Source organism: Triplophysa rosa, linkage group LG20 (assembly GCF_024868665.1).
Source record: "Triplophysa rosa linkage group LG20, Trosa_1v2, whole genome shotgun sequence".
Lineage (NCBI taxonomy): Eukaryota > Metazoa > Chordata > Actinopteri > Cypriniformes > Nemacheilidae > Triplophysa > Triplophysa rosa.
In genome coordinates, this window is record NC_079909.1 from 8,339,273 (window position 1) to 8,362,630 (window position 23,358).

At 38.9% G+C, this 23,358-nt stretch overlaps 1 protein-coding gene across 3 annotated transcripts; it reads right to left on the reverse strand.

Moving 5' to 3' along the window:
* Window positions 1–14: 14 nt before the first annotated feature.
* ly75 (lymphocyte antigen 75) lies at window positions 15–23,200 on the reverse strand. 3 transcript variants are annotated; one of them, XM_057362725.1, is made up of 35 exons: window positions 22,959–23,198; window positions 20,749–21,117; window positions 19,039–19,212; window positions 17,574–17,732; window positions 17,220–17,336; window positions 16,347–16,481; window positions 16,058–16,261; window positions 15,612–15,769; window positions 15,357–15,464; window positions 14,859–14,947; window positions 14,000–14,169; window positions 13,676–13,884; window positions 13,445–13,587; window positions 13,260–13,341; window positions 13,065–13,136; window positions 12,442–12,565; window positions 12,196–12,231; window positions 11,922–12,091; window positions 10,418–10,491; window positions 10,210–10,283; window positions 9,861–9,997; window positions 9,629–9,737; window positions 8,250–8,413; window positions 7,504–7,633; window positions 7,161–7,387; window positions 6,858–7,020; window positions 6,501–6,659; window positions 6,236–6,358; window positions 5,925–6,113; window positions 4,987–5,210; window positions 4,669–4,852; window positions 4,441–4,596; window positions 2,551–2,673; window positions 2,185–2,367; window positions 15–1,568 (listed from the first exon to the last, which is right to left on the reverse strand). In XM_057362725.1, the coding sequence occupies exons 1-35, from the start codon at window positions 23,059–23,061 to the stop codon at window positions 1,396–1,398; spliced, it is 5,214 nt and encodes a 1,737-aa protein (XP_057218708.1). In that variant the 5' UTR covers window positions 23,062–23,198; the 3' UTR covers window positions 15–1,395. The 3 variants fall into 3 exon arrangements, with proteins under 3 accessions (XP_057218708.1, XP_057218710.1, XP_057218709.1); XM_057362727.1 differs by lacking the exons at window positions 15–1,568; window positions 2,185–2,367; window positions 2,551–2,673 and adding exons at window positions 2,680–4,021; window positions 4,127–4,170 and having other exon boundaries at window positions 22,959–23,200; XM_057362726.1 differs by lacking the exons at window positions 15–1,568; window positions 2,185–2,367; window positions 2,551–2,673 and adding an exon at window positions 2,680–4,170 and having other exon boundaries at window positions 22,959–23,200.
* Between the last annotated feature and the right edge of the window lie 158 nt (window positions 23,201–23,358).

Genomic DNA, 23,358 nt, shown 5'->3' on the forward strand with positions numbered 1-23,358 from the left:
AACAACATATTCAGCACTACAGTATATTTCATATTAGAAGGCTTTTATTTTTGATCAACTTGTGCTGCGATCAAACAGAGGAAAGCTGCATGTTATTTAAATAACAATAACAATCAAATTACAAAAGAAGAGATTCTGTTTAAAAGCTTTTTTTTTTACAAAAGCAGCATTTATTTAATGAAAGTATTGCAAAAGATTACCATCGATTCCAAAAGCATCTTTGGTGTAGTTTGCTTGTCTTTGAAAAAAGAGAAAACCCAAACAAGCAATAAACAGTAACAACAAAAGTACTACAAAAATGTACAAAACAAGTACTAAATCCTTCATTAAAGGTGTGAAATTTGTGCTTGAAGTTAGAATTGAAACAACTCATTAAAGTGCATCAGATCTCAGTAGTTTGAGTACATTAGGTGCATAGGATATTATATCTGAGTGCCAGGGATCACTTTATCATCACGTACAGCATTCGGTGCACTACTATAAGCTGTTATACAGCACTAAGGCCACAAGAGAGAAGTACATGTTATGTAAGCCATGCAGTCAACACTTTGATGCTTTACATAAACATATTCTCGGCTTTTTGGGAAAACACCATTATGGCAGATTTGACAGGAATGTTCATTTCTATTGATGACTAATAGTATCTATGCAAGATCTTTGAATCTGTATTTCTAGAAATCATTTAATATAAAAATTAAGGAGAAATAAAGCAATTAAACAATACAGTATTCAGAAAGGATTCTCATCAAGGTGCATTAAATGATTTCTGAACAGTAAATCTTTGTTAAAATCACATCTTCACAAAACTAAACTTTGTCAAAAATCTCAAAACCAGGTTAGCTCTAAAAGTAAGTTATTATTCAGTGCTGCTCAACAGGAGTGCAAAACCCTGATAAAAAAAAATGTAATATCAGGGAAAGGCAAAGTTACACATACAGTCCTCCCGAAAAATGTAAATTCAGAAAATCTTTTACTCATCTTCACATTTTCAACCCATATGGCTTTCGATAGAGGGACGTTAAAAGGAAGATGTTCTTTTTAACACACTGAGGATGGATAGCGACCAGGATATCATGGTCACCATTCACCTACAATGTATATAAAAAAGTCTGCTAATAGGTTTGGCACAACATGAGGGTGAGTAAAATAGTTCTAATTTTTTGGTGAACTTTTCCTGATAAGTACCTGCAGTCCTCTCATTAAAATACGCACACATTTCATTTTAATTTAAACATTAAACCTTAAATAACACCTCTCTTGTTTTTATCCATACAAACTGTTAGGATGTCTGATTGAGCCGTGTTGTGCAACGAACTGTAATTAATAAATAACCTTTATTTATTTTATTTACCTTTGTTTACTAAAAGGCACATTAAAGCTATTCTTCATAAAGAATCATTCTGCATCTGTGATCATACTTGTGCTGTCCGCGTCATCAAAGTTGCGCTGGTAACGTACGGTTGAACTGAAGCGGTGTCTGGTTTTCTGATATATGATGAAGGAAGCAGCTGCGGCGATGCAGATAAGAACGATGATGAAGAAGACCAAAGCCACGGGGCTGCCGGACTCTAAAGCGGGGGAGACAGAACCGTCCAATCAGAAAACAGATATAATAATGAAACACTACTTGTAGAAAATGTTTCAAAATTTTCCTTACAGATTTTATTTTATTGTCGGTTAACATTTATTCCAGCATAGTCTGATAATGTTTTTTTAAGATCATCTTTGTTGTTAGAATATCTAACCATTAAAACATTACGGCCCGGTTTCACAGACACGGCTTATCTTAAACCAGGACTATGACTTAGTTGAATGAAGATATTTATGTTGCTTCTATAAAAATACCTTAGAAGAATACATTACTGGTGTGCATATCGAGATAAAACAATGGCACTGATATATTTTAAGATATTTCTGAGCAAGTTATATTGAGTTAAGACAGGTCACACATTCATTTTAGTCTGGGACTAGCCTTAAACCTTGTCTGTGAAACCGGGCCTACATGTCATATGAGACTAATGCACAATCCTTAACATTTTTAGGATTTCTGAACAAACTCACATCCTTACAACTTTACACCGGTTATTTACTAGTTTTCATGAAACATTGAATCCCGGATTTGACATGTGGTCTTACTCTTTCTAAAGTCTGTCTGAGGTGAGTGATTTTGCATTAGGGACTCACGTGCAGGTGCTTTGCAGACGATTCGACTGCGACTGTTGGTGCAGCTAGCTCGGGTCCAGATGCCATTACTCGACACCATGACTCCACAGACCTGTGACGTATCCTGTGATAACTGTGGCCCTGACTTTGTGTCCCACTTAGAAAAGTCCAGCTCACTGCCATCTTCCCAACCCGTAGGCTTATCTTAGAGGAAGAGAGATGTACAAAGCTCATTTCAGTAAGATGGTATAAACTGTCCTTTTTTTCATTAAAGCACATTTTCGCTTTTACACTGTAACAGCAGTGGAATACATTACATAAAGGTACCTTGACATTAACAAGTAAAGAGAGACTTTGAATGAAGTTAAATGAATATCTTAATTTCACCTTTGGTGTCAATGTTGAGCGCCAGCCACACTCGGCTGGTGATGGAAGGGTTTTCTTTTAAATAACTGGAGATGAAATCATTTTCCTCTTGACTCTTGATGGTTAACAGCTTGGAGGATGAATCTGACAGTTTAATAGGAGAAACAGAAAATTTGATATAAGAGTTGTTCTGTTTGATGTCAGTCTGGGGAGTTTTGGTAACTCCATTCCAGTCCAGTGTCTGTTGAATTTCAGCAAAATCAAACCTCAGGAGTGACATAAAGTCATCCCACAGGAATGTGAAAGACTGACAGCGTGACAAGACACAAAACTGTGATAAAAATCAAGGTTATCACATAAAAAAATATTTTGGAACTTTTCACATGTACAAATCTTACTGTTGTATTGCATAAAAGTGAATATGAACTTGTTTTCTTTCAGTATTTGAGGTCTGAAAAAATACAGAGCATCTTTTGTGTTATTTTCACCTGTTTCTCCAGTTTTCACTTTCTGCAAATAAATATAAATGGAAACAATATTTTGATTTTGAAATTTGGGAGAAATATTGCTAGTAGTTCACAGAATTAAACAAAAATGATCATTTTACCTCAACACATACTGTACCTATAAATGTGACCCTGGACAACAAAACCAGTCTTAAGGGTCAATTTTTCAAAATTGAGATTTTTACATCATCTGAAAGCTGAATAAATAAGCTTTCTATTTAGATTTTGTTTTTTTTAGAATAGGATAATATCTTGCGGCGATACAACAGTTAAAACTGGAATCTGATGGTGCACAAAAATCAAAATATTGAGAAAATCCCCTTAATCCGAGGCACTGTAGTAGGCCATCCACAAGTTTTTATATATTTAGGGTAGGACATTTACAAAATATCTTCATGGAACATGATCTTCAGTTAATATACTAATGATAATCAATAATTTTGACCCATACCTGTAACGAGCTCTCCACAGCTGCCAGCCACACCCCCGGCATCTGCACCTTTCCCGGCTCTCACTAAATCCTTGGTGTTTCGAGTCAGATCCGTGGGCGTGGCTTGTTGGTTTTGACTAAACCCTTGGTGTTTCAAGTCTTACGAAACCTTTACCCTAACCCACACCCTAACCCTAACCTTACTCTAACCATCTAAACTACCTTTGATTGTTAAAATCGCCTAAAAAACACTGTTGCGCACTGTTGTGTGATGACGTCAGACTCGAAACACCAAGGACTTAGTGAGAGCCACCTTTCCCACGGTTCACACGTTCCCATTCACTGGACTTTTAACAATCACGGATTACACTCCCCATAATCCTTTGCACCAGTTTATCACCATGATTGCACCCGCACCTGATCATCATTCCCTGGACTCTTCATAACCCTTGTGTTTTGTTCTGTTCAGTGTCAGGTCTAGTTGTATTATGTTTGCTCTAGCGCCGACAGTTTGACTTACCTGGTGGCTTTGGAATTACTTACCCGTGGATGTTACCTGTTGTTTTGGATTTACTTACCTGTGGATGTTACCTGTTGTTTTGGATTTACTTACCCGTGGATGTTACCTGTTGTTTTGGATTTACTTACCTGTGGATGTTACCTGTTGTTTTGGATTTACTTACCTGTCTGCTGTTCACCCGATCCCTGCAATAAACATTCATCAGTCTACTTCAGTTTCCCTGTGTGGCATCGTCCTTCAGTCTGTTGGTATTGTTACAATACCATGTATTTTTGGTTATTACTAAAATGTTCCTGTGCTTCTAAAGACTGGTTTTGTGATCCAGGGTCACAAATAGTAAATTCAGAAAAACTGAAAATTTTTTGAAACGGTCTCTTAATTTTCCCCCGCATCTGTGCATACATTAATAAAGAAATATACATTAATACAGGTGGAAACGACATAAATCCGCTTACCCAGTGTCAGACACACATTCTTTGCATCCTCCATGTTCAAGACGGAGTAGTTGTGAGTGTTGAATGTGTAACAGTGATCTTTAAACGCAACCCAGGATGACTGATCATTACTCTTTGGACAGCTGCTGCTCTGGGAAGAGACCTGTCCACTTGGCTCTACAAAAAAAAAAAACGTTTCAGATTAACCTTTTTCTTAAGAATTTTTTGGTGAATGTGTGCTGGTCTTACTGGCATTGACGTGGTTATAGCAGATGGCCCCCTCTTGTGTCGTATGGCAGCTGACCACCGTCCACATGCCTTCAGAGTCCACAAACACACACTTTTCCTCAGACTCATGGCCGTCATTTACAAAACCCTCAGGCTTGTATTTTAGAGGCGTCCCATCTGACCATTCAAAGGGCCACCCGCTAACCTACAGGAACGTGATAAATTTATGAGAATTGACAATTTCTTATATTTTAAATTCCAACAAATCTGGAAAAGGGAATTTGCAGGAATTAAACTGATATTTGTTAATAGTCATTACAATGATAAAAATTTTTGTACATCATGATCGGAAAGGCCGATCCATAAAGAGAAGCCATCTCTTCGGGCGATGACTGCCATGTTGTCATTATCTGTTTGATCAGAGATGCTGGCCAGATGACCTCCATTGCTGCCACACTCCTTAAGTGCCTGATACCAGTCCATTTTCTTGGCCACTCGACGGTAACTGATGCCTTCTGGAGCCTTGACTTCAACCACATCCTTCAGGAACTCATCTTTGGCTTCTTTTAAACACAGTTGACAAATAACATTATTTTTTTTAACATCAAGGTCTGGAAATTAAAAATCTCCATATCAAAACTAAACTTGGCCCAAATGTTTCAGAATTTTTAAAAATGTAAAACAAAGACATCATAAAAGATGACAATCTTCTACTATTTAGATTATACTGATAGTGATAATATAATTTGTAATGCAAGCCATTTATTAAAATCTAGCAGCAAAAAATGACAATCAAACAGGGTTTACATTTGCTTATACTGTTTAGATAAGTTGAAGTAATGTAAAATCATTTGAAATTAGTTAAAAGATAACAAGCGCTTTTTAACAGCATAACTTTAAACAAATTTAACAGTCCTGCAATGTGTCAAATAAGTTTCAAAATATATAAGAGACTAAAATATTTGTAATACACTCTAAAAAAGTTAACAGTTATTTTATGTGAAACTTTATTTCACATAAATTTACACTAAACATTTTTACACTAAACATTTTTTAATGTGAGTAACTATATGTGAGTACATATTTCTATTAGAATTCACCTAAAATATTTAGTGTATATTAAAAAAATTCTTAATTAAATGTTTTTTATTAAATAAACTTAAATAATATATGTCAATTTTAGAGAAATTAACAGTTGGATTTTCAATAATTATATAATAATTTTCACATGAATTATTTTTAAGAGTGCATTTGTCAATATGAAGTACTAAAAATACCTTTCTCAATCTTGCACACCACGATACTCTGCTGTTTGAGAGCCATAAAAAGCCTTGAATTTGTTATCGGAGCCCATTCTCCGTTCAAGTTCAGTCCAACCATAAAGGGTTGTGTGATGTTTGGTCTTTCACCATATTTCCACCTGGAGTACTGCACATTGGTGCCGTCCAGCCATTTCAACTGCTCATCTGCATCAGAGACGAGTTTTAAAGGAACAGATAAACACAAAAAGTAATACGCTAAGAACTCATTCTTGCATGTAACCTAGGTAGTGCACAGGGGTGAAAGGTAGATTGAACTCTGATCTCACCTGTCTTGTTTCTCTTCATTCCAAGCCACACAAACATGGCCACGCTTTTGAATGGCTGCAGCTGCTGTCTGATAAAATCATTTTCCTCTTCATCACGAATGGTCAGAATTTCTCCATACCCAGCTTAAATACAACATATTCCATTCGTTTTTTTATATGAAAGCATATAACGTGGGTTTTTGGTTGCCACCAAGCTTTGAAATGATTAAATAAGCAAAAAGTTAAACATCATAATAACTGGCCAGTAATGAAGCATCATGCATACCTTGTCTCTTGCAGATCTGCAGGTCATTGATGTCGCCGTTGGTCCACCTGGAGGAGCCCAGCAGTAAAGTATAGCAGTTCTTCTTAAAACGGATCCAGTTCTGTCCATTGCTCTTGTGAGGACATTTGACCAAACCCACTTCAGGTATGATGATCGCAGCTGTGACAGAAATCAATTTAAAAATAAAACATGAGAGTAATTTAGTACACGCTTCCCCTCCACCCCTCTGGTGGTGATGATGATGATGGAGATGTTCCTACTGTACACTGTGTCAGCCTCTTTTTGGCCAATTTATTTAAACAATGGAATATCAAAAAAGAAAAGTTATGTATGAAGCAATGGAACAATGATCCTCACGTTGTGGGACATGGCAGATAGCTCCTGAAAGCTGTTCTTCACACTGGGTAGCTTTCCAGAATCCATCAGCGTCCAGATACACACAGTCCCCTGCTGTGGCTTCAGGGGTCCAGCGGCTAAACTCGGTGTGGCTTTCATCTTCCCAGACGTAGTGCTCCCCATTCTTCACAAATATAAAATAAAAACCACTCATTAGGATCTGAGTGTCTCTCATGACTGATGTTGTCATTATAATCATGAACCTTGATTCTTCTACGGTTATATTTTGCAATATGTTAGTCACTTAGAAAGGCACAAACTCACATCTACGCTAAAGAGTCCAATCCAGAGAGGCTGTCTTCTGCGGTTAACGTGAACTGTCAGTAGTGCTTGAATATACGCATTCGCTACGCTGGCCAGGGTCATGTTCTGTTCACGGCACAACTGAAGAGCATCTATCCATGTTACATTTTTCTCCAGTACCACCTTGAATGTATGATTATCAGCCGTAAACTCTTCTTCTCTCGTCATTACTGGTTCTTCTGGTTTATCTGCAGAAATCAAAGAAAGACTTTTTTAAGCTTTATTGTAGCATGTTAGTTAATAATATAATAATAAATGCTTTAAAACACAATGTTATTAAAAACATGTTTACGTATAAGACTACCTGCATAATATTGGCAGACACTGGAAAACTGACGGTCGGAGCAGGAGGTGTAGTCCCAGGTACCCATTATGTCAGAATGGGTATCAGTATACATGTAGGCACAGAGCTCCAGGGGATCCTGTTCAAATGGCTGTCGTGCAAATCAAAATGAGAAAACTTTGAAATTCTCTCATAATTTTTCACCCTTACGTTGTTTCAAGCCTGTATTGCTTTCTTTTAACAAACATGTTTTTTTAAATACTCTTCACACAACAGAGGTGAATGAGAATTAAAATGTGATCCCTGCCAACTTCCTGTCAAATTTTTTTAAATCTCTACTTTTGTCCTTTTAAAGGACCAGTGTATGAAATTTAGCGGCATCTAGCGGTGAGGTTGTGAATTGCAACCAGCAGCTCACTCCACCCCTCCCTTTCGAAGCACTACGGCGGCTGACACAGGACTAAGATGTTACTGTAGAAACAACATGGAGAATTCCATGCAAGGGGACTCTGTGTATGTATAGAAATAGCTCATTCTAAAATAATAAAAACAAAACGATTCATTATGCAAGGTCCGTTTACACCTCTGAACACATAGTTATGTATATTACATTGCATTTCTGTCAATAGATCCTCCAAAAAATTACACACTGGACCTTTAAGTGAACTACTGTATATCTTTAGGTGTACGGCAGCTTTTTAGTTCAGTGAGAATTATTCCAACCGTACACTCTGGTACTTATCAAGTACACTGATATTGATACTTGCATTGATGAACATGGTCCGGGACTGGCCGTGTAGAAGAGGATTTAAGTTCAGATACGAAACCGGCGAGTTGTCCACCCATTGAGTGTCATGAAGCTTGAACTTCAAGCCAATCCACACCTTTTTAGGTTGCCCTTCAAACTGTGGTAACAGGGTTGTGATGAAATCTAGACAGAAACCACGAACACATCGAGAGAATGAGAGAAATGCTAACCAACCTTTCTATTGTATGCTTACTGAAACTATGAATAAAGAATGTAAAGCTATGTCAGGCCGTGTTGAATGTTGCGCCATCTTGGGAGGATCGCTCCTAGTGTGTTCAATGTAGGGCTGTCACGATTATTAAATAATCGTATCATCGCGATTGTTTGACCTCATCGCGATGGTTTCAGATTATCGCAATTATTGCACATCTCTATAGAAGACACTAGGGGGAGCTGTAGTGTATCTGCATATTGCATATAGCGTATACGGTTACTAAAGCATGGTAATACTTGTAAAATGTACCACCACAACACAATCACTTAAAAAAACACTAAAACATATACAAATTACCTGCAGTACAATTTAATATTATTTAAGCAAATCTCACTGTGAAAACCAGTCTACCAAAATTTCATTAACACACAGGTAAAATTTTATTGTAGTCTTGCAAGTGAGAAAAAAACAGACTAGAAGCTTTTCTATGACTGATAGTATTTTATTGGTGGCTTCAATTCACTCCTGATCAATTTACTTAATTTACAAGTATTTGGTGGTTATATTATTGACAACTAAAAGCCTAAACCTTAAATATATGATGACCCAATTTTTCGTCATAATCGTCAAAGCCCTAAAACAGACAATTAATCGTCATAATCGCAATGATTTATAAGACAATTAATCGTCAATCAAATTTCATAATCGTGACAGCCCTAGTTCAATGCAGTGTTTTGTTTTTTCTTGTTTGATTAAGAAATATAACTATGGTAGGTTGGTCTTGCTGTGTTAAAACTGCAATAACATTAAAGGGGTCATATGGCACGAATACGTGTTTTTCTGTGTCTTTGGTGTGTTATAAGTTGCCCATGCATGTATTAGACACGTAAAATTGCAAAAATTAAAGTGTCGGAACAAAAGATGCATTCCATCTAAAAGCGAATGCTCACCCAGACCTGCCTGAAACGCCTCGTGTAACCACACCCCCACAAATCTACGTCAGTTCGTGGTATGATTTGACTAAGACCGCCCAACCGTACATATCAAAACAATAATAGCAGTGGAGTATGATCCTCCCAAGATGGCGGCGCCACTGCAACATGCAACATAGGGCGTGACGTCAGCTTCACACTCTCTATAGACACACACACATATGGCGGATTTAATAGTGAAACCGAACACACCTTGTTCAGCCTGGTCAGAAATGGTGATCAACGAGCCTTGCAGACTCTCACAGAGCTCATTGGTTTTTTTGAAACTCTGGTAATAAGACGAAGTCAAAATCCAGTAGCACTGTAAGACACATACAATTAAAATTTTTATTAATTAATGAATTTAATTCAAACAAAACACATGTTCAAAGCTCCAGGTATGAGAGAGCTGTCTGTGCATGAGCACATGGGGCATCAGCCAGACCTTGTCTCTGAATTGCTGGGTTCCAGCTCCACACTGTTTGCCAGGTGAGTGCCATGTAGTGTTTCCTTTCTCCACAGATGTGACATTGAGGGTCTCGCACACAAACGGCAGTTTTTCATTACAGTCCCAACTGAAACCTACAAAAAAAATTCTGAAGGTTCTTCCGGGAGGTTGAAAGTCATGGTATCTATACATGCTAAAAACACAGTGTAGATGCAAACCCAATGGCATAAATTTACTGTATGCCGTAATACAGCTGAATAACTTATGAAACATCATCAACCTTTGCAAGATTTTAAAACTACTTTAGGGAGTCAAATGAAATAATCTTTAGATTGCACGTTCATACCCTCATAAGTGTAGGGAACGATGAAGGGACACCTGCCCAGGAAGTTGGATTGATAGTAGCGCATGGGGCTCAGCCTGCAAGACAACAAAAAAGCAATAGTGCTGCTAAAAACTCCATAAACAAACTGATAGAGTTGAATAAATAAGGTTCACTCCTGCATTTACACAGATTCATGAAGCTGGATTGGGTTTGAAAAATCAGAACTTACTCATATGGCATGTGAGGGCCATGAAAATGAAGGTGTGCCCACCATTTCACCATCTTCTGAGTGTTCTTTGAATGCTACGACAGATTTTCAAAATTACATTTACATTTATACATATCGTCGCTGTCCTTCTGTAACCTCGGATGTCCAAATGAGCTGTTTTTCAGGAAATGGAAAAAACACTGTACCTTTCTAATAGAATAAACTCTGTTTTGTCAAAGTTGACTTCTTAATAGTTAGATATTTGCAAAACCCAGTGACAAACAAAGGGTGACTAATATTTTTTTTTTCACAAAATATGGAGATTCAAGGTTTCAGAAGGACTGAAGCGATTTGTAGCTTTTAATTTAGTGGCTTGTATAGTACACTTTACAAAAAAGGTGCTTCAAAAGGTTATTCGATGCCATAGAAGAACTTTTTGGTTCCATAAAAACCTTTAACATCTTTCTGTTTCACAAAAGGTTCTTTGGGGCGTAAAAAGGTTCTTCAGATCAGGGGCGGTTCTAAGGTGAGTGGATATCCGGGGCTTAGCCCAGAGACCTCCACATATGTGTTCCAATACAGTGGCGTAGCAAATCAGGTCCGGGCCCATATGCAAAAACTTTTAACGGGGCACCTCAGTCGGTTCGCGACCGCATTGTGCATTACTGGACATCGGTTGTTTACTCAGGTTTTTTATTTTAAATGTTAATGTTTAAATGTCAATAGCGCTCAAATAGTAACGGTAGACCCCAAGGGAGGGCACAGTCCCAACCTCCAAAAAGAGGAAGTAGACGTTGGCATCAATAGCACTGTGGTTTGTGCGCTGGCCGTCCAATCTGAGTTCGATTCCCGTCTCAAGCATCTTTTGCCGGCCCCACTCCCCTGTCTCTAACCAAAGCTTTCCTGTCTTTTCTCCACTGTTCTATCAAATAAAGGCAAAAAGCCCCTAAATTAAAACTTTTTTGCACATGTTTTTACACGCAACATGTTAATGGCCCTAACATTTCTATGATAAAACAGTTATCAAACATTAAACATTTAGCTAACGTTACTTTCATCGCGCTGGCTCTTTTACAGTTAAAGCGGACCTTAACCTCGGCTTCTGTCCGTAGCAAATCCCGCCTTCTTTCATTTGTTTGGCCACCTCAATTACATTGATATTGACGAGCTCATATAAATTAAACTTAATTCCTTTTCGACACAGCAAAGTAACATTTGCCCATGGGTAGACACGCAAAAGACGCAAAATGTAAACTGCCCCTAAGGGATTCGTACACGGCATGGTAATAAAACATTCGGGGCTTTACTGAAAACAGTCGGGGCTTCAGCCCCTTCAGCCCACCCCTGGCGCCGCCACTGCTTCAGATCATAAAAAAGTAAGAAAGTGATGGTTCTTTAGAGAATCTTCGACTGAATGGTTCTTTGTGGAACAAAAAATGGTTCTTCTATGGCATCGCTGTGAAGAACCTTTTAAGCACCTTTATTTTTAAGAGTGTATTCATCATTTTATGTGATACCAGGATACCTCATAAAGTTTTTCCTGAAGGTGGCGGACGGCATTAAGGCTGCTGGGCGCTGCGAGTTTGCTGTTGTTGCTGCTGCAGTACAAGACGGCCTCATCAAAGGACAACTCTGGATCTGTTACAAACCAAAACTCCTGCCCGTCTACAAACACAGATGTGTTATGGTGTCCATCTGTTGAACACAAACAAGAATGAAAAACAAAGTGTGTGCGTAACGGATTTATAGACACAAAAAGGACAAGATCCAGAATATATCGGAACATCTGAATTAAATACCTGGGTTGTACCACTCTGGGGTTTTTGGTGTCTGACCTTCAGAATGGAGATACAGATTAAATCTACATTTATTTTACAAATATTCAAAATACTTGACAACAGAATAACCACAAAATATTGTGTATGGGATTGTAGTACAGTTACAGAATCATTTGTTGTGCAAATGTACAAAAATCTACAAACATAAATTAACAGTGCTAAGAAGAAAAACTTTACAAGAATGTGTTAAAAAATGTAAGATAGTACCTCGTGGTATCTGACACACCCACTCCAGTTTAGCATCGCAGTGAAACGTGCTAGGATAAAATGGTCGCGAGGGGAAATACCGAAACAGGTTTGAGAAAAACGTCTTGTAGGTTCCTTTCAAACTCTGGTGATGACACACAAAAGCACACAAACACATTCATTCTCAAAAGCTGTCCCAATTCATTTTTCCTTTCAACTGAGCAACATCTAAGCAACAAGTCAACGTCTATGCGACGCCTTCACATTATTATCAATACAATACGGTCTATTGTAGACCAATATGGTCACAATATCAGATTTTTACTACACACTTATCAAGGTCAAAAGAATTCATGATAGCATTATATCGTGATATCTAATGAAATTTATTATAAAAAGAAAGAAATAATGCTCTCAACTTTAATTTAGTTTATTATATGAAACTAGGCATGACACGATTGATGTATATAATATTTCTCCAAAAATCCTGTTATCAATAGTAAATTATAGCAAACATCAAACAGAAATATTCCCAATTTCATTTCTGACATTTATCATCATTTTTGTTGAGCTATGTTTGGTTGTAATATTACAATAGGTCAGAGGTCATACAACGTAGGGTTTGTGGGTAGTGTATGTCACACCTTAAAGGCAACGCAATTCCTGTTATATTCGTCATCCTCTTGAAACTCTTGCGGTAAGATCGTCATTGAGACCTGTTACCATGCAAAAAAAAATAAGACCTTCCAACACATTTCACACAGTAGCATCAGTAACCAAAACTCAGATGAGTGAACAATCTTGTTCTTCAGGAAAAATCATGTTTTTTGTCAACTCACTGGACGCCCATCACTCCACTCCCAGTTATTGTCGTTATTTGGGTTTCTGCGATTTAACCCCATCCAGAAAAAACGATCATCACTGAGTTCGGCGGCGACAAAAAACAGAAATTCAAATCTAGACGTTCATAGCATGCGGCTCTGTACACATGTACTGTGCGTGACTGTTAATAATAATACTACACCTGATAGCATCTCTCAATACAGAATGCAACACTTCCATTTCTTTTTCCTCAGTAAAGCTGGGTAGATGAGATCCCAGCGCTTCACAGAATCGCTCTGCCTCCTCCCATGAGCGCTTTCGGGTCAAACGCTCCCCATGAAACACCTACAAACCCAAAAAACATATCCACATTACGTCTAAATAGCAATGTTCTTACATAAACGCCACGCTTGCTGGTTGCAAACAAACACACCTTATAGCAGTAAGGAGAATTTTCTTGTGAAACCCATCCCGGTGCACAGGAAACATTGAGGTTGGGCACGATGGGCTCTGGGGTGGGCTGCACCATGGATTGGATGGGTTTCTTACATAGATTTCCAGCTTTGAACAGAGTGCAGTTCTTCGCAGCCCACTGGCCCAAGGGACTTCCTGCGGACATCACCACACAGCCACCGGAGAAAGCTGCAAAACAAACGTACACAGATTAAGATAGTAATCTAAGCAAAACAATGTCATTTTTCATGTATAATAAATAAATGCATTTGCTTATGTAACATCTATACTCTGTTCAAAGTACCGGGTTCTAGCCATTTCCAGTTGGTGTGTGTGACCGGTCCTGCTGTTCCATCCTGACTGATAAATTGGTATTCTCCAGAACCTTTAGAATCCTGCAGGCCCGTCCAGAAATATAATGTCTCAGAGCCGATATACTCCTTCAGAAGACTGTTAATAAAGGCCTGTTCGAATCTAACAACAACATAATAAAACATGTTATCTGACACAACAGGTCTTGAGGTATGTGGTTTCTGTTTTCGAGTAGTTTTAGGTAAACTATCCTTTCATCATTCCTTCATGTTGTTCAAAACCTGTACATGAGTCTTTCTTCAGTGGAACACCAAAGAAGATATTTTGAGCAATGTCTCCGTGGCTTTGTGTTCAAACGATGGGGGCCAATGTTACCAACGTTCTTCAAAATATCTTCTTTTGTGTTCTGCAGGTTTGAAAAGACATGAGGCGGAGTAAATGATGACAGAATTGTTTTTAAGGTGAACTATCCCTTAGGGTAGGTTTGCTCTTTTCACATAGGTCGGAATGCAACCGCCTAGAGCAGCAACCGCTCGGCAACATCCTGGCATTGACCCAGAAGCCTCAGCATCATGGCGGCGAGCTTTGCATGGGCAAGCACCACACGCACACACAGAAAATATACAAATGTAGCTGCTCTGCTGCAATGCCAGGACAATTTCTGTAACACGTCCATTGCAGGATAAACGCCTGTAACTCATATCGCCAACTGACACACACAGATACACAAACTCGTAACATTCTAAACAAACTGCTCCTAAAGGTTAAGTGTTACTATTACATCAGCTGTATTTGTTTGTTACAAGCATGTGTGCATGTGTTTTTGTCAAAGTCTGTCAAAGCTCTTTTACCTGTTGTTAATGGTGATGTGGCAGCTGTTTTTAAAGTACACTGGCTCAGTGTCCACTTTATAACAAGCATTGCTGTGTCTTTTCCAGTTCTAGAGATCACAAAAGAAAAAGCATATGTCTGCATCATATAATTTGAATCAGATTCACAAGCACATGCAAAATCGAAATGGACAGCAACAACAACAACAACAGCATAGCTCAAACAAAATGTATGCATTTACATATAAGGTAGGAGTCATAGTGATTTCTTTATAGATTTATTTTGGCCTTTTGCCTTTATTAATGCAGTAGTAGAGTGAGGACAGGAAGCGAGGTGGGTGGGATCGGGAAAGGACCACGAGCCAGGACTCGAACTCGGGTCTCCTGGAGCGCTGCAGCGCCATATGTCGGAGCACTAACCACAAGGCTATTGGATCTGACGTCACATTGATTTTTTATTACTGTAACTTTATTATTCTCTCTCTCTCTTTCTCTCATGTATCAGTGATAGTCACTCACCCCTTCTGTAGGACAGCCCTCGTCTGGCAAGCTGTCATTTACCGTTCCCAGCTTCTTACACATGTAAGACCTTGGCCTCTCACATTCAGACATAGACCATGTATGATGCTGCAAACACACATTGAGAAACAACAAAGACTATAATAGTTCCATGACGATTATAATAATTCCTTATGATTCATCTTCAAGAACTGATAAAGTGAGACATACTGTATACAGTATATCCGTTTGACACACACACACACACACACACACCTCTCCCGAGTAGTACACACAGTTGGTGGTATTTGGTAGAAGTGGTGGCGGTTGAGCCCTGGCCCAATATGTGAAAGACACTGCCAATCCATCGATCCATTCAAAAACTGAGGAAGTTCCATCGCCGATAAGACCAATCCACACCTCGTCCCTTAGATCTGTCACACAAACTCACAGTTAATACCAACATATAACAAAAATGATATACATCTGATGTATAACACAAAACTATGGCATACTGAAGCAAAAAAATATTGCCATTGCCATTTTATTTTAAATATGGGTAAACTTTGGTAATTTATTATCAAATCAATTCATGTCACAATGAATCATTTTATGTTATTTTAATAAAATGACTTTACATCAATTGATTTACAAGATAAATCACTATTATTTACAAACATCAGTTTTTAGTTGTGTGTGGTGCTAGTGAGATGTTCGTCTACCTCTGTGGAAGTTCACATGCAGCATTTCTATATCCTCTATGCTGTGCATGCTGGCCAACTGAGCTCCAACCATTTTACACGTGTTTGTAGCTTCCGATTGGGTCAGTCTGGTCTCTTTTGACCCCGGGTGCAGCTGATAACAGAACCCTTTCCATCCAACCCAACCGTCCTCCTTACACACCGTGGGTTTATACACCTCCCTGACTGCAGATTCAGAGAATGACAGAGAATGAAAACACTGAAAAGAACTACGGACAAAAAGACAAGGAGAGAGAGGGCAGTATCTAACCTGAAGTCTCGGCCTGCTCGTCGTTCTTCTTGCAGATGAATGGAAGCTGGTTCTCACACTTCTCAGCGCCGAAACGCAGCGGCTCCGTCAGAACCCCGCAGTCCTCATCGGACATAAGAGACCTAACCGGGATCCCTAGCAACCACAATGTCAAATAAAAATGCATGTTACAATATCTGTTCTTCTACAAAAAAATTAAATGCAATGTTATGCAAGTAATACCAAAACATCAATGTGGAGGGAAAGTGATACGGCTCTCTCAAATACTCGATTGTGATTGGTCAGTTGCTGCATTCTGTGGTTACAGGTTTTGGAATCCCACGTTTATTCGCACACTTTGACCCAAATGAAAAAACACGTTTCACATTCATGTTTTTAGCCAAGCATATGGGTAAAGGCACATTTCATTATCACATATACGATTTATATTACTTCTCTAGAGAAAGTAAGTGCAAACCATTTACATAAAAATCATCATGAACAGTTTATTTCACTGACACATGGGGGCTAGAAGAGGCAAACCTCCCCCATCATCACAGCTGACAGTAACATAGAGACAATGCTGTCATCCCTCTCCTCCGAAACAGAGCGAGATCTTGTGTCTACTGCATAAAGACACCATTCAAAACATCAGCTTGTTATTCTACCAAGACAACTATGCATGCGTGTCTATACACATACACATATTCACACAGCCACATTAACTGTCAAAATAATGTCATTGTCAATGTTGGAAAGTATATTTGTGCTAAGATAAAATGGAGCACTGGCTCTCCCTGAACTGTGAAATAATTGTGTATTTGTAGGCGTACCACACAGTAAATACTGTACTATAGACGTCTCGTAGGACACAAAAGGAGAGAGGTAAGTCACCTGTTTCCCATGGGACAAAAGATAAAGCGGATCCATCGGACCACTGCCACCCCTGCATCCAGTCCAGATGGTTTAATCCGATCCACAGTTTGCTCGGCAAATCTCCCCGGCCTTTAACTGTAAAGAGAGAGAGAGAGAGCTGAGTGAAAATTTCATTACATTCGAGATCAGTGGCACCATTAAGAGGTGCATTAATGTGAGGGGATATGGATGTAAGCTCTATTTACAATTCAAGTCTGCATGGGCACAAAGTGATGCCAACCGTAATAAACTGCAGCACAGATGTAAGATATTGAATGCACATTAAAACGAATGAAAATGTAGTTGCACAGGAAGATGTGAATTTAGCCTTACAGAACTCAAGCTCTTGAGGGTTGGAGATGCTGAGCAGGTCTCCGCCCTGACTACGACAGGTGTCCCGCGCCTCGTGCCAGGACACCACCGCTGTGGACACCACCTGGTAGCAGCTTCCGTTCCCTGGAGCTTTTTCCCATAAAGCAGAACAACCTTTCACTAAACAAAAGAAAGCAGATGGGGGGTAGTTATCCTCCTTTGTTTCAAATGAAGTTGTTTTTACAGTAACTAAACATTTACCATTGTTTTACTACAGTAACCATATTTTAGCCATGATATTGGTAGCAAAACCATGGTAATAAAATGAAAGAAAAAACATCAATCTGTCTAAAACAAACTAAAGTTTAACAATAGTAACACCATAGTTATTTTTCATAAGGGATGTTACTTGGGAAAGTATAAAAAAAAAACAGAACCAGGACTCAACAAACAGGAGTGGCATGTATTACGCAATTCACTGAGATCATTGACCTTTACAGAATGTTTCACGCTGACACGTTCGCTACTCTTTCTAGAAAAGCAATGCATGTTTTTATATTAATACTTAACACAAACCCTGCAAGAACAGCACTGTGTGAGACAATGTGTTCTGAAGGCCGACCTAAACCCAGCAGGTAAAGTGGACCATCATGGCGTTTCGGGAAAGTGGTTTAGCAATCTTGTTGAACTAGTCAACTGCTGTAGTCCTTTTGGCTAAAAAGAATGCTTCAGATTAAATACTAAAGTCTATGAAAAATAACAGTTGGTTGGATAGGCGGGGTAAAACATATTTGACTGTTGGCGTCACAGCCGAGTGGCCTTGCATGTGACAGCAGAAAAGGGAAGTCGTTGTGTGATTATTACACTTTTTAAAGTTTACGAGGACATGCAAAAATCAGACAAACAAGTTTGAAATAATTGTCACAATGAGGCCAGAAGCAAGGAGAGCAGGAGAAGGAGCATGCACAGACGTCACTTTCACTTGTGTGCAGGAGAGAGAGCATACGTTCGTGAAGTTCAGGTGTTTGTTTGTTTACTGCATTTGGGTGATGAATGTTATATAAACGATGGATATAACGCTGGATTTGGAGATCGTTTTAAAGTGATATATGGAGCCGTCCCAGCGCTAAAAGATGCTGGACATGAACCGCATGCGATGAGTGAAACTGATGTCTGTGTTTTGTTGGCAATGGGTGCGCACGTGCTCTAGTTCAGCCTACCCCTCCAACCCCCCCCCCGCACGCGCCGTACGCTTTCGGAAATAATCGTACAGCTATATTTATCTTTTATAAACGTGATCAAACTAAATACTCTTCGAAGATACGAAGTATGCAATACTACTCTATAGGTACTCAAGATTAATATGAGAGTGGCAGAAACCGCATGTGTTAATGCCGCTTTAAATGTTTAAATGTCTAAATGTATTTTGACCTTCCCAGCTGCCCTGTGGAAAAACCCCAGGAGCTGTGGAGGATGCAAACCTCACCGTATTTCAAACAATTTCCCCACTTCTCATCTACATCATAATTTGCTGTAGTAGAGCACCAGTCTAGTGTCTGTTCACCGATGCCAGGCAGACAGCTGTGGTGCCAGGTCCCATTGTAGAGGAAGGGGAACTCACAGGATGCCCCGTTAGAATTCCCCCCGCTTGTGTGCATATCTGTGAAATAGAGGAACATCCATTTATGTTATACAATACGTATTTTTTTCTGTTTGTGGGTTCACATCTATATATAAGTTAAAAAGCTAAATCTAACAATCTGACTTCTGAGACAGAGACATCTGGGGACATCCTCAAATGTAAGTGATAATGACTTGGAAACATACTTCTGTTGCATCGTACAGTTTTGTGTTGGGAGCATGTGCAGATTTATCGGCCATAAAGTAACATAATGTTAAATACAAGCAAAAATGAAAGCAAAGCCAGATGAGTGGCTGTTAACTGGCAGATATGAAGCAATCGATGTGTCATAAACCACTTGAGCAGAACAAGTTTCAGAACAACAATTTCATTTCCCATAAACTGTAAGGGTATAGTCACGCTATAAGCCAGTAAACAGATATCCAAGGCAAGAACCCTCCTGCAGGACAGAGCAGCAGAATGCAGATAAACAGGATGAATCTAGAACGGTTATTCGAACTATAAAACCACAGTTCTCAATCATTTGCTGCGAGATTCTGAAGCGTGTTGTATAAACCACACAGAATGACACAAACACACACACACACAAATGTGCCAAATATAGCTGCTGTAAACTGTCAGAACAGTTAAGGAAAATCCCCTTTACATGCACACAACACTGACTATTGATACTCGGTTGCTCGAGCTTTTTTAAAGGGTCGATGTCGATACCGATACCAATGTTGAGAAAGCAACTTGGCCATACACAAAATGTAATTTCAGTAATTAAGATTAAATAAACTAAATCACGTTTACTGTGCATTATGTGCTTAGTTAATGGCATGCAGTTTAACAAACCTAAACGCAAAAATATAAAATATATAGAATATTGAATAAAACTATATAGGAATCGTAAATGTATCTCATACACCTCACACAACGCATCTTTTACTTATTTCTTTTTTTACATTTTTATTTCTTTATTTATAACAGGCTTTTAAGATGAGGCTCTTGTTTAGAAATGACCAAAAACAAGCCAGAAGTGGGATTTGTGATTGGCTGATAATAAAAGAATTACTATCGGTCAACAACTTCACAGACTTATCTCTGAAAACAAAGCAAAACACATTAGATATCTAGTTAACTTGCTATTGTGTCTGAATGCAGTTGTTTATTCAGGTCACATGACTGAAAAAGTCATGTGCTCTAACCACTGGACGTTTGGTCAAGTGAGCCAAACAAAGCAAAGTTTGCCAGATCGAAGGTGCTTTCCAATTTTATGAGAAATTTGTATCAAGAGTAAATGGGCTGTTGGCATACTGCCTGAGGTTCAAACTATTGACTGGCACACATAACCTTACAGCCCAATCCTTTCATCTAAAACAACTTATTACAAGGACAAGCGCCGTGCACAATCTTGCTGAAAGGCATAACGTTATGCAAGAATACGCGTCTTGTGTGGTTAAACCTACAACCTGACGTTCCCACATATTTCCAAAGGCTACACCACCTCTAAATGCTAAATGAAATAGGTGTGTTCATGTAAATGTGCGAAAGTTGTCAAACGTGTCATACGTCGGTAAGGTTGCTGACAGATGTCCTCCGAGGTCCCTCCTCGTTTCCAAGCGTCCTGTACGTCCCTCTTGGCAGTTACAGTGCCATCAGGTAAAGCACTCAGTTTCATTTGATATTCGGTGTAGATGATGTCGTCATAGCATCTCCACTTCAGCATCTCCGTGGAGGTGCAGTTGGACAGGGTCACCGTTTTGGAACGCACCTCCAGACCCAAGCACATCGACGACTCCACGTTAAACAGCCGGTGGGCCGAACCCCACTTCCATGAGGCGGCCGGAACCGGCGTACAGTCTCCCAACCTCAACGCTCCGTTCTGAACCAGGAGGCACTTCCCAGTGCTACTGTGCTTGATAGTAAACGTGTCATGTCCTGTGGAAACACAATGGATCTTATTATCTGGTGCAATGACAGTATGTGAGATGTTTATATGGAACATACCACACGCTGTTGCAACAATATTCGCTTTTAAAAGTCTATTTTGGTTACCACAATGAGGGAAGTTAAATTTAGATGCCACATTCATTGAATAAGACACATTAGCTTGTGCTAAATGTCTCAAGTCAGATCTACTTCAGTCTGTTTATAATGCTGCATGTTTTAAGTAACTTTGGATTGCATTTAAATAAACACGGGATCATTAAATAAACACTGTTATTGTCCTCTTGCACAAGCAACATTTTCCACATTATCTCATAAGGTGTCATGTTGTAGTTGAGTCTGTGCTCTGTTTTGCACTTGTTCAGAACAACAGGCATAAAACAAAGGCCTCTTTGAGTCACGCAGCGCTCGGGGAGGGTGGGCTGTCACTGCAGCCACAACAAAACAAACTTTCAACATCAACATTTCTGTGAAGAACACTGGTTCGGTTCTTTTGTTTATTTATGTGAAATATATTTAACAAGGGTGTGTTAAAACACACACAACACATTTCTTGAACAGTAAACATATGGGAGTGTGCGTGTATGGTAATTTGTACCATGGTCTGTTTGAATACTGGATTCTGATTGGCTGGAAGGTGTGCATTAAAAGTCTTTAACGCACGGGTAGCTCCAGTCTGTTTGATTACATTTAAAATTAACTGACAAAATAACCATTTTCACCTGTTTCATCTAAAATGACACTGTAAACATCAATAAAAGCTTTAACTTGGCAAATGACCGTGGTATAAGCGGGATAATACACAGCTAGCCGTGCGTTAAAGGGTTTTAATGCACAACGTGGAGGCCAAGAACCACCCGACACGAAGCCTCCGTAATGAATTATAGTTCAAATGAAAAAAATTATATATATATATATATATATATATATATATACAGTAGACACATCTACATATTTAATATTTGCTCATGAATATGAATTATAGAATCCATCAAACATACGAAATGATATACATGCTTTTATAAATAATGAATATGCTTTAATAAATTAACAAGCATTTATTGTGTTTATGATAAATGGCGATGTGTTTTAACATTTATCAAGACTCAAGAGTATGATATGTAGAATGTCCCTCTCTTTCCCACACGTTTTTTCCCCTTTTAATCATGGGGACTTTCCATAGAAGTCTACTGTTTTTAAACTAAGTGCATGATATTGTATACCCCCAACTTTTCCCATAACACCAAAACTTACTGAAACTTTTTACATTTTTATTGGGACACTGTATTTGAATATTTTAGCCATTGACCTTAGGGACCACTGGTCCAACATGTAGCCCAGGTCATTTTAGGTTATCTTGAGTGGTGTAATTTAGGCCAAATCCGACCCACCCACCTATACACACACACACACACACACTGCACAAACACGCTCACATATCGTACTGAAATATGAGAAGCTGTTTTGCAGTAGGCAGATATCAGCAGTGATCTCCACTGGCAATGAAGCATGTTAACATTTCAGTGCTGTTATAAAACTGCGTACATTGATTTCTGAACACTGCCCATGATGAAGTATGTCAAGCTTAACCAAAGCCACAAACTAACCCATTTAAGCTCAATGCTTTCACTTTCCTATTAACTGTTACAAAACAGTATAACGTTACATTCGTCAACCAACCCTTCTAACCGGTCCTTCTCTATGTTCGCTAACAACCCATCGAAGTTATTCTAGTTTTTTAATCCACACTTTTAAAGTCGTTAAAAACAAATTAAGCACTACTTTTATATACTCTGTAAGAGTACATAAATTATGGAGAAGGGTACGCTTACCGGTGTTTACAGCTGATGCGCAACTTCCTAAATGAACTGCGCTTTCTGCCAACAGTAGGAATATTAGAGTAGAAATAAACGGCCGCTGTCTGTTCCAATCCATGATGATAACGTCAACTCCTCCGGAGTGGAATAAAACGTCTCATGTACGTCACATGTATGTACAGGAAGGGTTTTGTGGTCTCACGTTGTAAGCGATAGAAAGCCCCAACTTACGACTCGCCAGAACTGAAACATTAAATATTTCTATTTATTGTCCCGAAACGGCGCTATGATTGGTCGGCTGTCAATTGCGCAGAGAGCCACGCCCCGGAATACATCACTGCTCTGTATCGATTGACATCCCGAGTTTCACCAACCACTCGATATCTGCTGGATATGTATGAAAGCATTGATTATT